This window comes from Centrocercus urophasianus, unplaced genomic scaffold (genome assembly GCF_019232065.1).
Source record: "Centrocercus urophasianus isolate 14NV4802_14NV808 unplaced genomic scaffold, USGS_Curo_1.0 seq_15, whole genome shotgun sequence".
NCBI lineage: Eukaryota > Metazoa > Chordata > Aves > Galliformes > Phasianidae > Centrocercus > Centrocercus urophasianus.
The window spans coordinates 7,716,602-7,733,460 of NW_024884697.1; the positions used below are offsets into that span (position 1 = coordinate 7,716,602).

The following is a 16,859-nucleotide window of genomic DNA, read 5'->3' on the forward strand; positions in this document are numbered from 1 at the left end:
ATTGGTATCTTAGAAATCAGCAAATAATCACTCAGAGAGTAATGACTAATTTATATCTGGGACTATTTAAACAGATATACGAACTGTTATAAAGTAGAGGCAAATATGCATGTGTAAGCAACAAATGCATGTGCAAACATGCAGCCACCTGATATTCGGTAGCCAAGGTAAAAGCCTGGCGAGAGAAGAAGGAAATGTTCTAGCATGACATTGTGGGAGGCACTGCTCACAATTCAGCAAAATCCCTGTTTGATGGCATAATATGCATTGACTCATCTTTTATCTACTGCTAGGAGATATACAATGAGATCTTATCATTCCAGGCAAAGGAATGAAGGTTGAGAATTTTGTGCAACCAACAACCCACTCATTTGATTCTCAAGCATGTTATGACAAGCAGTATTGACTGTGTAATCCAGTCACTGTAGAGTCGCCAGTAATAGGCCAGGGCCAGATCTGAATCCTTGTGAAGAAACTTGGATTTTTATATTTTATTTTTATATTTATATTTTATATTTTATAAATATTTTTTTATAAATATATTTTTTATATTTTAATATAAAATAAAATATATTAAAATATATTAATATATATATTATATAAAATAATATAAAAATAAATATTTTTTATATTTTATTATATAAAATATATTTTTTATTTTATATTTTATATTTATATATTTATATATATATTTATATTTATATATTTTATATTTATATTTTATTTTTATGAGTTTTTGATTTTTGATTCTTGTCAACAAAAATCCTTACTGACATGTTCTTCTGAAGCCTATAAGGGGATCACAAACCAAAGCTCATGAATTTTCTCATTTCTCATTGAAACACAGAAAAAATCTGCACACTAAAAAGATTATTGCCTGGTCGTAGATAAATTTAAAAATAAGAGTGTTTATTTTGTTTTGCTCTTCATTTGACAAACTTCACTGAAGGAACACAGACATAAACCAAGGTTTATAGTGAAATACCAACCGTGGATAAAACAAACATCAGGATCTGCCTGACTGTATTCATATTATCTATAGTTGTGGTTTTCTGGCTTATTCCTTAATGACAAAATTGTCATAAAAACAAACCAAATCTACATTCCTTCTGCATGCATATTTCCATTGATTTCACTTTAGGAATTTGATCATTTTTGTATATACATACTATTAAATTGCAGTTCCATTAGCAAATTAAACAATCATGTATTAAAAGGACGGAAAAATTGAAGGACTGGTTTTCTTGTGTAAATTTGTGAGGTTGATCTCGCAAAGTAAATGTTCTGACACAAGTTGCACTGGATCAACAGAAATGTCAGTTAGAAAAGAAAGACCATACTAAGACTACAGAGTGACACACAGAAATAAGGTCAAATACCAGAAAGCTTGGAAACTAGTAGAGAAAAGAGAATGGAAGAAGGAACAAGCAAAGCAAGTCAGGATTGTGAATTTTAGGTTGTTAAAGTGAAGTGCTCAATATCAAAAGCTGTCCCACAAATCTTGAGAAACTCAAACTCCAGTTAGTTTCAGTGATCATCACAACTGAATTTTTGTTATAATACAATGGTTTTTTTTTAACAGATGGTGCTTTTCGAGCTGTTAGTTTGGGTCACCTGCAACACTCCTAATAAATGTGGGTATCAAGTACTAATAACAAAAGCAGTGAAGTCTTTATTACATTCAGAGTATCATCACTCATTTTAAATTTACTTCTTATATCATTTCATACATGATAGTAAAGTCATAATGTGCAGTTGTTAGCTTTATAGGGAAAAATTCAAAGCAACAAAAATGATGATAGTTGAGGATGTGTCAAAAAGGAGTAAGAAAATGCTCTCTGAGCAATCATTGAATTAATGGTTCTTTACTGCAGCAGTTGGTGGGACAATGTTATAAACTTTGCAGTAAAAATAACTGGAAAAAGCATAAAAGAATTTCAAAAATGACTAAAGGGCTTTTAATACAGGCAATCATTGTTTATCTGCGCAGGTCATAGATTTGCCAAACTTCAAGATGAACAAGAAAAATGGAAAAGAATTAGAGTATGCATAGTAGACAGTATTAGTTTCATTGACTTATTGAGGGCATTCATCATTTTCTTCTTGTCATTGCAATGCAATCTTTGTTGTAAATCTTGGTTTATTTTAGCACTGATCAGACATGTATGTTGCCAACATGACTGATCGACACTTAACAGAATTGATGGATATCAGTGACCTTCTGGGAATGTGTCCTGTCACTGCTGTTTCTGTCATTGTCTCAGCAATAGTCTCTGGTTGGTTACTGAAAAGACACTAGATGGTAAACACTTTGAAACTAATTAATCTGAGGAAATTGAATACTTGATTTGTATTGATTGTGCAAATGTCATTGCTTTGCTCTTCAAGAGTACTTTCTAGAATGTCATATAAAGCTATATTAATCACTGAAGAAATGCATGTACTTTAGAATAAACAGTAGAGGAAATACATACATTATTTAGGCTTTCATCTTTTAGTTTTGCTGTAACTATATCCTAATTAAATTATCAGTGAATGAGAATCAACAGCACCCAAATGTCATTTTTCTCCTTAACATATTCTCTGTTTGATTCCTGAGAAGGAGAAACTTGATTTAACATTATTTAAACTAAACTGCCTTTTATATGATAAGACCTAACTTTTTTTTCTTTTTTTCATTGAAAATTGGGAAACAACTATATGCCCTGTCGATTTACAATTTCCAGGAGAAATGTCCTACTGTTAAGGAAAGTATTATTTTTTTTTAATCCAGAGCCACAAAAGGCAGAATCATACCTCTATGAGTTCGAATTAAGAGAGATGAAAAAATTACAAAGGCTTCTGACAGCTATATTATATAAAAAAAAAAGATCAGATACAGATGACAGCAAAGCATTTCTAGCCAAGAGAGTTCTAAGACAAGTTAGGCAGTCAATCATCTGCGTCACACGCTATTCATTAAGTCGACATTCAACATCTGAATCAGTCATTACAATGTAAAAAGAATTAGTAAAGTCTAACAAAATGCAAATCAGTGAACTGGGGGACAATACAGTCAAATTCTAAAACTTGGAAGGAAGCCAGAAGAATTATTTTGACAAGAATGCTTGGGATTATTTGATTTCTTCTTGTTACCTCAAAAAAAAAAAAAAAAAAAAAAAAAAAAAGTCTCAAGCAGTACGAATTTTATAGAGTGAAAATGTATAGTTATATTTAGCCAGTTAAAAACTAAGAGAATGAGGAACAAAATTTAGCGTGTGATCTGATATGTTGCTGTACTTTAACATCAGTGAACTATTTGATTCTAGGGCGAGGTTTTTTCAAATAAATGCAAAGAATAGTGGGGCAAATCTGGGCTGAAGAATGAACTTTCTTACGGTTATGTTCATCGAATGTGTTGCCTACTAATTCTCTCCACATTAGCCTTTATAGAATATCTGCTTCAAAATCCACCTGGTATATGCAAATGTGAAAAATAGATTTAACATCTCTGGGACTACTGAGTTGGAGATGGTGAAATTCTGTGAAAGAATCTTCAACCAACAACTTTGTTGTCCTGGTTACAGTAAAAGAAGGGGGAAAAAGAACAACAATTACAAAAAAATATTAATCAGAAGCTTCTTTTATAACAGCAGCTTCACCTTCATTTTTATCTGCATATTCTCATTTACTCACTAATTAATTGAATCAGTTGTGGAAAATTGAAGTGAGCTTGTTGAAAACTAAGAAGTCATAGCAGATAGCTGCACCACTAGGCAGAAGCTAGACATTTAACTGCTGCTCTTAAGTGGAAAGACAGACGTCTTTGCCTTGGCAGTTCTTGGTCATGACGCATATGCTAGCTGCCTAGAGGTCTGACCATGTCCTCTCTTGGAGTGTGCTCCAAGCCCTTGGATTCAAATGTGTCTGACCCCTCTCTAATCTGTCCCCATGGGTGTTGTGTGAGGAGTTGTTTTGGCGTCGATGCAACTGCTTCTGAGCCTAAAACTGTACTTGGTTCTGTGTATCACAAGGCCAGAGCTTGAACCATGCAGGATTTCTCATCATGGGGAAAGTTTCTTATCAGTATCTTACTAGTACATGATTTGAAATGATAAAGTTGGCTTTGCTCCCAATATGAATGTAGGTAGACAGGACTGAAGAAAGAGTGCTTTCGTGAAAGATTATACTAATACATTCTGCATTATTGTATTGAAAAATATTTTACAGCAATTTCAGACAAATGAATTTATCTTTGTTAATGCTTGTGTATAGCTCAGAGGAATTCTGTGGATTCTTGCACTTAAATTAATCCTGTTCTTGGCAAGTTCTGGGAGGAGTATGAAAACTAGAAAATTATCATTAAGTTTAAAAAAAAGTAACATTAACTTATCTAATTTTATTCCTGTGATGGATAAGTACACAACTCCCGGTATCAGTGAGCTGAGACGATAGTAATGCACAGAAAAAGATCGCGTGTGTCTTCTTAACTCATCAGCTAGTCTTTCTTATCCTCTTTCTCACAACTTACAGATGTGTGAAGCAGTTCTGTATGTTAGAATTCTGAGACTTCATGTTTAAATGTGGTTTTTATCAGCTGATCATCCTCAGCTTCATGCTTGTAAATCTCACTGATTGAACAAAGCTGAATTTTGTCCAACAGTTGATTAGTTACATGGATAGAGTTTTGACTATCTAAAATTGCATACACAATTTTAATTGATTTTGCTGATGACCTTTGTTTGTGTAGAGCTGAATCTCAGTAGCAGTCTGCGAATACTTGAGATAACAATATTCACAGGTCCAAGTATATAATACTTTCACAGATTTTCATTCCATAGCAGTAAATAGATAAAAAAAAAACCAAATCCGTACAAGTCAAAACATAAGTCTGTAATCTATTTGACCAGATTAAAATAGAAAACATTATCTTTATCTTGCAGAAATGTTGGAATCCAATAATATAGTCAATTTCAATGGACTAGCTAATAGTTCCAGTTACCATACTTTCCTCTTGGATGAAGAACGAAGTCGGCTGTACGTTGGAGCAAAAGACCACATATTTTCTTTCAACCTGGTTAACATCAAGGAATATCAAAAGGTACAGTTAGTCATGTTTTATATGTATGTTTTATATGTTTTTTTTATGATTTTGTATAGGACTATATGACTTACATAGTAAGTGTCTGAATATCAGGAGTACTACCACGGCTAAACAGCCAAACGTTTGTCAACTCTATGAAGAGAGAAATTATTATGAGCCTGTAAGTGTTGAATCATTTTTATTTTCCCAAACTATGAAAATTTAAGTCATAAATGAATAATCCAGCTAATTTACAAACAAGATATACTTTGTGTTTGTTTAAAACCAAACAAACATACAGTTATGAAAGTCTACAGAAAAATCCTCACTTTTCCTCATTTGCAGATAGAAATATTCTATTCATGACTCTGTGTTGATTTCTTATCTTTAGCCCAGCACTTTAAAGCACTTTTCTCCTGCTGCTCATTAAGCAAAATAGATTCAGTATTAAAAAAAGAAAATCTGACAAATAGTTTAGTGATGTTCTGGAATATGCTTTCTTGCAGCCCTAAATAAAACCTTTTCTTATTTACTTTAATGTTACAAAATGCTAAAAAGGTAAATAATGGGACAGAAGTTTGGTTTGTTATATTTAAGCATTTTGATGGCACATTTTAAAATTCAGGGAGTACTCTTTTATGAGAGATATATTGCTTCAGTACCGGGGGATTTTTTTCTTGGTGTTCCTGACCTTTTGCCCATTTCACTATTAGCTTCCTAAGGTGATAGCAATAAATACCTTGTGTTTTTTGTTCATAGAGAAGACAGGTTATTCATTTGTATTCTCTAAGGAGAAAGGATAAAAGGAAAACTGTATATTTTCTTTTCTATTCTCTTTAGAGTAGATATAAAGGAAACTAGCTATTTATTTGAATTCTCTGAGGGACTCATAGTTTAATGTGCAAAACATCTGGAGTAATTAAAGGAAACAAGGTGTTTCCATTGCAGAAAACCACTCTGTAGAACGGCAGGGGTTGTATTTTACTTACTTTGCTATTAAGATATGTTTAGAACACTATTTGAATTTCTATACAAATATTATTATATTATATAAAGAATTGCTGTTGATTATATAGAACTTAAATAAGAGACAACTTGGACTTCAGATCTAAGAATAAACGAAATTCTTAAAGAATTTTGGGGTCTGCTTATTGAGGACAGGAGGGACACTGAAGAAACTGCAATCAAAATAACAACTAAGTTGGTACTGCAATTAAACTTCATCTTTCAGCATATTAAAATGAAGTCCAATCCAACCAGACATTGAACAGTTCCAGGGATGGGACATCCATGACTTCCTTTGACAACCTGTTCTAGCGCCTATAAGGAATAAGGAATTTATTCCTTATATCTAATCTAAATCTACCCTCTTTTTGATTAAAGTTGTTACCCCTTGTACTGTCACTTCTTATCCTTGTAAAATGTCCCTTTCCAGCTTTCTTGTAGGCAACTTCAGGTCTTCCCAGAGTCTTTCTCTTCTTCAGTCTGAACAATCCTAACTCAGCCTGTCTTCATAGGAGAGGTGCTCCAGCCCTTCCTCTCTACTCACTCTAGCAGGTCCTTCTTATGTTGGGGACCTTGTAGCTAAACAGTGAATAGAGCACTTGCTGATGAAGACTGAAGAAAAAATTTAATTGAGTACCTCAGCTTTTTCCACATCCCCCATAATCAGGCTTCCTATTTCCTTCTGGAAAAGGCATACATTTTCCCTATTTTTACTTTCATCACTGGTGGACGTATAGAAGATTTTCTTTCTGACCTTGACATACCTGTTCAGTTTTAATTTTGACAGAGCTTTAGCTTTGCTATCATGATCCTTGACTGCTCAGACTACTTCTCAGTATTCCTTTCAGTGTTACTGCTTCCAGCCTCTGCAAGTTTCTGTTTTCTGTTTGAGTATGTCCTTGTTCATCCATGCAGGCCTCCTGGTGCTTTTGTCCGACTTCCTTCCATTGCTTAAAAATAGTTCAATTTTGCTGACATTTAAACCAAAATAGAGAAAATACCGTGGTGTAAGAATCGGGAAAAAGAACAGCCAGCCATTCATTTAATAGATTAAAATATTGCTTTAATTAATACAAGAATCTTTGCCCAAAACTTGAACTTGAACTGGTCCTTCTGGGGGATCTGAGAAATTTGGTTAATGTTTTTTCAACCTAGTAAATTTTAATTTTCACATCTCTTCATATTTTAAGCTGGGCATAGAAACAGGAAGTAGAAGGAATCCTTGGAGAGATAATGTGCTTATAAAATTTTCAACATTGTTGTACAGACTTCAGACAGTCAATTTCTGTTTACTGATTTTACTGCATTTTAAGAAAACTCCAAATTTAAAAACACAGTTGAAAACTGTATTTTTGAATGACACATATAACATCTCCTTCATCCTCTTCTGTCACTTATATTCATTATTTTTCTGTTTCTATTTTGTTTCTTTTTGAATACTTTTCTTTTTACTTTCTTTTGACAAACACTATTGAACACCGTGGTTGTAATTCAGACTTATTGCCACTTATATTCATTATCTGAGACTCCCAAATGAGCAGCCTGGCATTTTATGTGAAGATCGTGTTTTATTCTATATGTAATTCCTAAAAGCTTTTCAAAACAAAACAAATCAAATAAACAAAGCAACAAAACCCATAATGATAATATTAATATTAATAATAATAATAATAAACAAAAACCATGAATAATTGACTGTGAGGGTCTCCATTTTCTCCATTTTCTGCAAAGCAAACACTACAGTAAACCTATGTTTAAGTTTTTGCGTATTTGAGTAGCTCAATTGGAACAGAATAAACATTTCTGTTTCAATGGTGTGATACTTTTCAAATATCACAGCTTCTTTTTTATTAATTAACTAAATCTAGAAAAATACTCAACTAGTAGTGATACTGAAGAGGCCGATGCCTCATTTACAGTGCTGTAACTTTAATCTTAGATTGTATTTCACGTAGATCAGATTTACTTCTAGGAAGTATCTGAAATTTTTGGCTCTGAGTCTCCATTTCATTATGTCAGATACAAAATCGGAAGAATACTAAATACATTCAACTCTCCATTCATATTCAAGATTTCCTGCTGAGGTCATAATATAGATTATATTTCAAGATTGTTTTTACTGTGATTCTTATCATCTCTATTTTGCTCCTATCATTTCAATTCTTTGTTGTCAAATGTTGTCAAGGAAGAAGAAATAAGAATGAGCAGAAGACAAAATGAGTGAAGACACTTTGTAACACTTGGTCTGCAGTTTGTGGTAACTGAAGCATGAAATAATGTGATTTTTTGCTCTATGTTTTTAGATTACTTGGCCTGTATCTCATACCCGAAGGGATGAGTGCAAGTGGGCTGGAAAAGATATTTTGGTAAGTACAAATTTTTTTACCCTTTTTTTTTTTTTTTTTTTTAATGAAACATTCTAAATATTTTATTAGACTTCATTGTGTTAATTCTTAAACTATAAGGCCGCATATCTGGGCTACTTCAAACTTCTTAATTCAAAACAATTAAATTTTACCTTTATGACCTGAGGCAAAGTTTTTAAGTGGAAATCATAGAAATTAAATTAAGTTTTGTTAGGAAAAGCAAAAGTTTATTCTCAAGAAAAAGAAGGGAAAGGAGACATCACCATGAAAAATATTAACCCTTGCATAATGTTCTTCTGACCTCGGGTTACTGACGTTCTGCTTTATTTTTGCATTCCTGAAGGTTTCAGACCCGCAATGATTCCCAAGCACTTCTTCCTCTTTTTTTTTTTTTTTTTTTTTTGGCTTTGTGTACTTAGCAAGATCACGATCAAATCAAAATGGTTTTAATATTCTGTATTTGGTACCCCAGGATAGACACTGTTATACTAGATCCAATTTTCTGTACATTTTCCCACATTCCTCTGTATGTCTTATTCCCCGTGTTTTATGAGGTAGGATAGAAATAGCCAGTATCCTCTAAATAATACTCATTCTACACTGAGAATAACTGTTGCCTTTATAACAAGTGTATGGGAAATGGGAAGACAGGGCTGAAGAAAGGAAAATGGGAGAAAATAATCCAAATAAATACTTGCATAGCATACTCAAATGGGAAATCATTGTGATTGCCAACAACTGAGAGTAGAAGTTGGCCTTGTGTGTATATGCTATTGGCCTGATTTTCAGGGATGATTCTGTAAAATATTCATAATGCCAACCATATGCCTCTAGAGAGCTCCATCTGAATAATTTCCTAGGTCACAATAGACATAATTTTATCATTTTTTACATGAAGTAGATTTTTTTATAGATTTTGGTGAAATCTAGAAAAGTAACAAGAGATTCAGCACTGAGAATGTAAGCATATTACTTTAACTTTTAATACTTATTTTTAGAAATTCAGAACAGCACAGTAAGTTCAGTGCATTGCACTAGGCTGATTCTAATCCATCTCATCTTCATTTATAATAAAATATCATTTATAACAAAAAGATTTTACAAATGGAGTGAGCTGGGAAATTCAGGTTCCCATTCTCCTACTCCTGTAAGATTGGGAGGTCCATTTATACTGTAATTAATTTATCCATCTTTAATCTTTTGCATCATATGGTACTAAGGCAGGTGCATCCACTAATGATGAGCAAAAGTGGTAGCCAATACCTTACTACAGTGCTGTGTATGACCTGGCACATTATCTGCCTGCTATGAACCTATGCATCAGAAGCAGCACGCTCACGAGTTGATGGAAGAGGATAATGAAAAACATGAGCACAGCACTGAAGAAAAAATGTGACCTAATAGTAGCACGGTAGTACAGAAAACTATTGGAAGAACCAGATAATTCATTTTGGAAAATATTTTTTACAGACTTGAGTTGTTAGAGATGATGTGGTATTTTTTCACTATTGTTATTTTTTATTTATTTTCAGACTTATCTAGAAATAGAGGTAAGACATAAAAGGATGGATAAGTCATATTTAGTGTGGGCCCAGTTTTCATACAAAAATGGAATACATTAGGCCTGCTCCAAAAGTAATGCCTCCTATTTTATTATGTTGACCCACAATGTCAGAGTCTTACATTGGTGGTGTGGCAGTAGATGTTTTCTGCCAATATTCCATTACATTTTGTTGCCCTATGACAGATGGTAGCAGAAGCATAGTCTGACAGAATGGTGCTTGACATGAAAGTGCATATGAAGAAAAGGTGTGTAATGTAATTCCCCTATGCAGAAAAAATTGCACTCATTGACAGTCATGGACTCTTGCTGAAGATTTGTGGAGCCCAAACAGTAGATATTGGCACAGTGAGGCAGTGAGCGGTGCATTTCTTCAGTGGCAACAGTGAAAGAAAGAGAAACCATGTTCCAGATGGTTATGCTCTCACATCACTAAATAAAGGGTGTCTTGATCAACCCATCCATGTGAATTGGCACATAACAACCACGGAAGTTGAATGTGAAGTTGAATACTGGCTTCAGTGTATTGGAAAGTGTATGGTGGCAATGTTGGAATATCACAAAGTTTGCACCAGGTAAGTCCAATGAATGCACACAAGGAAACAGAAAGAAAACTGTAGGCAAGTCCATCAGGACATACTGAGCCAACATGAGGCTGAAGGTGACAGTTTGGGTTGCACCATTACTGATGAAGAAGTGTGGTGCCACCACCACAGGACTGTGTCAAAATCACAGTCCATGGAACGGTGATATGTGAATTCCCCATCCAAGAAAAAGTTTAAGATGCAGCCCTCAGTATCTGAAGTGATGTGCACTATTTTTTTGAATGGGAAAAGGATGATTTTTCTGGATTTCCTGGAACCTGAAACAACCATCAACTCTGACCACTAATATACTCAAACATCCAGAGTCAGTCCAGAGAAGAGAACCTTTCACTTGCAACATGATGAGACTAGGCTCCTTGCCTGTTTGAGGACTGTGGATCACATGGTCAGTCATGGCAGAACTGTCCTACCACACATTCCGTACTGTCCAGTTTTTGGCCTTCTGATTTCCATCTGTTTAGGCTGATGAAAAATGGACAATGTGTGGGCAACATTTTCCTAGCAACTGTGAAAGAGTGGGTTATCTCTGATGGTACGGGTTTTTACAAAACGTGACATGCAGTCTCTTATTCATTGCTAGTGAAAATGCATAGCTAATGGTGGTGGCTATGTTGAAAAAAAGTGTTTTGTAGCTGAGAATTTGCTCTATCAAGTAGTGTTACTGTGCTCTTTGTATCTGTTGTAGTTTCCATGGAAATAGATAAGAGGCATTACTTATGGAGTGACCTACATATATTTTGGTCTGCTCAGGTCATCATCTTAGAATATTTACAGCTTCCTTTTATTGCTATAATACAATATACTGCTAATAAAGAATTTAGAATAACTTCTTTAGCTGTTATTAGAGATAAAGACCATTTACGGAACTTATTATTCCTTCTTCATTTATTCCTTAAAACCATTGTCAGTGCCTTGGGAGTGTGAAATATAAGGGCCATAAAAATAACTCAACAGTCTCTCATTAGTGAGAACAAGAGAAATAGAGGACAAATAAAGTGCCCTATGAAAGATGCTTGATTTAACATTGCTTTCAGCAATGTACCACTGCTAAGATATTAGATACTCCTCACTTGTGATGGTTCAAAACTTTTCAAATGACAGTCTGTACTTTTGTGTTGAGATACTTAAAAAAAAACTTTTTAAGTTATTGATCTCCAGGGGAAATGAGTGCTGAAAATGCAAGTCCTCACTAATGGGCCAGGTGCACTGCAGCAGCTGCAGTGCAAGTACAACCTTGTCTCTGCCCTGCTCCTAACCTCGGCTCTGACCTCAGAGATTTCCTCTCATAATTATAAGAGGTAATTTACCATCATTTTTACTCCTTCAGAGGGATTCCTTGCACTGACACTGTCGGTCATGTTGATCTGGGTGCAGCAGACTTGCAGTACAGGCAGCTGGCTTGGGATTCAAGGAGGGTGGCCTTCTTGAACTGCTCTCGTGCTCCTGGACTCTGTTCCTCAAGAAGTCTTCCTCATTCTTATTTCTTAGCTGCTATTTATTTTAGGGATGAGTGTATGTTAATTAGTTAAGCTTTGCTCACTGTATTGATAAATATTTTTAAAATATGCTTTGAATTTCTTTCCCTGTGAGTAAAGGAGAAGGAAGGCTGAAAGATTTACCCCAGCTATGCAATATAGCAGGACTTCTCTGATAGAAGTTAACTCTTAACTTTTCACAAATTATAAATTAAAAATAACAAAAGCAGAAAAGTAATATCACTTATGAGAAATTAAAAGCTCTAAATAACAAGTATCATGTTTGCTTATGTAATCCAACTAAATGAACAGTTCTTTGAGGATTTCTCGCTGCTCTGGAACTCAGTCTCTCATTTGATCTACTCACCTATTCTAGTTTTTGTAAGTCCTGTAACTATTTCCAATGATTCCTGACTAGATATTGGTACTGAATAAAGAAGTCAAGGTGTCTACGGGATATTTCTCAGCTCAACTTTTATGTTGAAACTTATGAGTGTGGACATGCTCATAGTTACATCCCTCCTTAGTGAGCCTCAATATTTTTTTGTCAAGATCTAACAGGCACCTGTGACCCAGCAAGAACACATGACAGCCCCTGTATTACATATGGGTTAAATAACAGGTAACTGGGAAACAAACAAACAAATAAACAAAAAAAGACAATTGCAATTCCATTCTGATATCATGATATAATATAATAATCCAATAAAGCAAAGATTGAATGATTTACAAAAGTTAGCGGAAAGACTAGATAGTTTTGCAGGTTGAGATAGGGTAATTTGTTGACTGGAAAACTCATCTAATCCTTACACTGCTAATTTACTATAAATTTAAAAGTTAAATATGCTGTTAATACATTTCTGCACCAGGCTTGACTAAGGAACCAAAACAGTAGTTCACAAGGTACACAATTAGAAGAATCCCTATTAAAGGGTATAATAGATTTACTACAACTTGAAAACCTTGAAGATGTGTATCTGAAGTGCACATTAGGATGTTATTTTCAAGTGTGATTTGTCTGTCTAATTTATTAACCATTCTTATATATCCCAGCCAAAATTAAATTGTTGAAATGGTTCCATACATAAATCTGTAAATTTCAATGGATACTTTGAGGAAGTCATATAGGACAAACTAGATGACAGAGACTTTGCGTTCGGTATGATTTTTCTAATGAGAATTGGATGTTGGTATACAATGAGATACAAAGAGTACCAAGCTATTTTACTTTGCACTAGCAAGATTCTTCATGCATTCTCTCAAATGAACAGCTATATTTGTACCGGGAGTTAGACTTCGATGTCACTGAATGCAATAGCTAAGCTGTGTCAGCACAGTTGTGTGTATTAACACTGACTATATTATAATTTGTACAAGGCTGATATCTACTTGAGCTGTTTAATTGTCATTGGACTTCAGCTAATTAGCTGTTAGATTAATTCAGCTGTGATCAGCTATTATTATTGTAAGCTTTCTAGGTGGTATTTTAGAAGACCTTCAGATCAGAACCATTTTCCTATTAAAGAAGATGTAGTAGACTCTTTACAGGACATACAGTATATCTATATTCTGTGTATGCATCTTTGCATTTTAGTGTGGTATAATCATCAAGTTTATGATTAATGTACGTAGAATCACGTGACTGTAATTTAGTTCACCATTTCTTTCATAAAGATAATACTAAAGTCAAAATGTTCATGTATCACCTAAGTTTTTTCATTCTTTAAAGGTTTTCAGATATTCCCTAAATCTTAGGAAAACAAACAGTTCTAAAGCCATCAATGTGCAACAACTTGATTGAAAAAGGAAAGAAAACGTAAAATAATATGATGTGTAACTTAGCAAGTGTTCCTCATATCTCATGATACTTTGGAATAATTAAGTTGGCAACGAATGAGCACTTTTCCCTTTAACTCATTTTATTACTGTTGTTGCCTTAGGGAAAATAGAAGAACATGGAGGCAGAAAGCAAAAATAATTCTTTTCATATGTTATTGTAAACAAAGATCAGAAGAGGGAATCTGAAAATTAAATACACTGTTCTGCCTAGATCTAGAAAGCTTGCTGCTAAATTCATCTGATAGTCGTTTATCAGGTCAATTTACCGCTGGCCCTTGGGGTGTGCCAAAGAGAAGTTCATCTCTTTATTCAGTCTTGTTCCTTTGGAGAGCATTCACAGTCAGATTTCCAACTCTTCTATCACCAAACTTTGTCACCATGAGCATTTTCTGACTGTCTCCAGCATGACAGTGAAATCCCTTCATAGACTCAGGACATGCATACAGCCAGTGGAAAAGAAGAAAGTGCATGTCTTCTGGGAGTAGTAAGAGATAAGGTGAGCAACAAATCCATAGTGATGGACCACCAGTGCAGGTAAGGACAGGATTTACTCTTCTCATTAACTTCTATAAGAAGAAATGTGACTTCTGATCTGCTAGTAGACAAACAGTGCCACTGCACTTGTCCATTCTACTGCCTGTTCCAAGTAATAAACCTGGAAGAAATTATTATTTTGCAGTCTTCTCACTCACTGACCTTGTCCATAATCTTTATTGTGTTCATGATTTCCTACCAATGCATTTCTTACCACTTGGGAGAAGAGGGAACGAAGCATCTTGTAGGTTGTATGCTGCTTTAATATTGCCACTGCGTGGAACTGTTTTGTATAGAATACACACAACATAAAAATAAAAAATAAAACAAACCTACAGCTCCTTCTCATAGAAGAAGTGAGCTGAGCTTGGTGAAAACTAAGTATAATACACCAGTGCCTTTCAAAGTCAGGTGGAGCTTTCTAACATAATTTTCTCCTCAAACAAATTCTATCTGCACCAGCTCCAGTTCTTGAACACTTGCTGGCATAATATCTCATTTATGGCTCAGAATCTATTCAGCTTGTGTTCACTTAGGCTTTTGCGTATACGTTTTTAGTACAGTCAGTTATTGTGAAGTAATAGCTTGGTATAGTTGGATAGGATATAGTTGGAAGGACTAAGTTGTCAATTGTTCATAGTTTACCTATTTATGTATCACGCAAAGCATTTATATCTTTTCCTGTAGGGATCTAATTGATACAGATCAAAGAGAAAACTAATTTTACAATATCTGGATTTTTTTTTTTTTTTTATAGGTGTGCCTTTAGAAGGAAGGAAGGAGATTTTATATTCATTAGATTTAATGCTATCCTGAAGAAATTGCTTTTTTGTCTTTGAAGTATGAATTCACAGAAGTAGAGAAGGGTAAATTAAAGGAGAAATGAAGGAAAATTTGTTCCCAAATTATAGGTTTTAGTTTCTGAGCAGTACTTTTTCCTCATGAACTCTAGTTTGGCTTTGACAAAACTACTGCTGTTTAAAAATGACTTTGGGTAATTCCTTGCTGTGATTTATTGCATCCCAGTATGGTCAAAGTAAATTTGTCCTTTTTACAATTCTTTCCAGAGAAAAAACATTAACTTGATAACTACTGGAAGTCATAGATGTGTTCAGTACTGGTTTTCTTTCAGAGAGCTTCAGGGTGAAACTCATATAGTCAGAGAAGAGCATTTTCCTCGGTGCCATTCACATCTCTTTCCCTCTCTCTCTCTCTCTCTCTTTTTCCCCTGAATTTGTCTCAGGTTCTTCCTTGGCTAACAGACAAATGTTTAGGTTGCTGTTGCTTTAATGAAAGGAAGTGTAAAGTAAAATTGAAGGATAGCTCAAAGATCACAGTTCCTTACTGAATGTGCACTATTTCCCTATTAAATTAGTGTACAAAAAAATTTCTTACTTTGGTTCTGTTACATGCATCTACCACCCAATAGTTTAACTAAATTCATCCTTTCTTGATACAAATCTAATATTATCTGCCTTCTTTTGGAATAACTAAAAGAGCTAAATACTAGTTAATGTTCTTAAAATAACCTTGGAGATGATACATAATTATATGTCAAAGCTAATATTTTATTCATATCCACATCTTCATGTCAACAAATATTCTTTGAATAAGCCTTATTATTGTAGAGAGAATTTTGGATTCTGAAGATGGCAGAACAAAAAAACTAAGAATACTAAAGAAAGAAAGAAATGTCTCCCCTTCCTTTTTTTTTTTTTTTTTCTTCTTCTTCTGTCTGTTAAAAGTGATCTGTGTTGACACTGCTCATCTGTTTATTTTCCCTTGCTGATCTACATATTCCAAATCTTTAGGTTACTATACATGTATCATGGATTGCGCCCAACCAAAAATAAAAAAATTAACAATCCATTTGGCACCAAATTTTTACTGACTGGGAGTTCAGAATAGTTTAATTTCCAAATCCAAATGTAAGGCATCCCACAGTAAGGAACATATAACTTCAGAGTCTGCCTTACAGAGTATATTTATTTACTGGCCTACATATTGCTAAGCAACAGTCACAAGGATGCCAAGTCTTTTGCTTTCTTTCAGCACTTCACACATTTACATTTACTTTCAACACAGAAGTTTTGAGCATATTTATCTTAGGTGTCTGTGAATGGCAGCCATTACAAGATATGCCTAATGCTGAATAAAGGCAGGCTGACTGATATGGAGTCCAAGTGGCTTATGTGCATATAATAGGCTTGGCAACCTGTTTGTCTGAAATACTCCACCCAATTAGCAGGTGTTGATCCCTTTCGGAAAGGTGGAATGTAATCTGATTTCTCCAGGAGACAGGTGATCACCCCACCCAGATAGAAAAGATAAATGGGAGAGACTCCTTAGATCTAAACTGTGGTCGCAACTTAAATTGTTGCTGGGCTTGGTGATACTACTTGAGTTGAAACC

At 34.3% G+C, this 16,859-nt stretch overlaps 1 protein-coding gene across 2 annotated transcripts in view; it reads left to right on the top strand.

The window, feature by feature from the left end:
- The window catches only part of SEMA3A (semaphorin 3A), a 327,247-nt gene that overhangs the window by 200,305 nt on the left and 110,083 nt on the right, over nucleotides 1-16,859 (top strand). For both annotated transcript variants that reach the window (XM_042816191.1, XM_042816192.1), the window contains 2 exons: nucleotides 4,923-5,080; nucleotides 8,371-8,433. In XM_042816191.1, coding sequence (XP_042672125.1) covers nucleotides 4,923-5,080; nucleotides 8,371-8,433 — 221 coding nt within the window. The remainder of the gene's footprint in view (nucleotides 1-4,922; nucleotides 5,081-8,370; nucleotides 8,434-16,859) is intronic.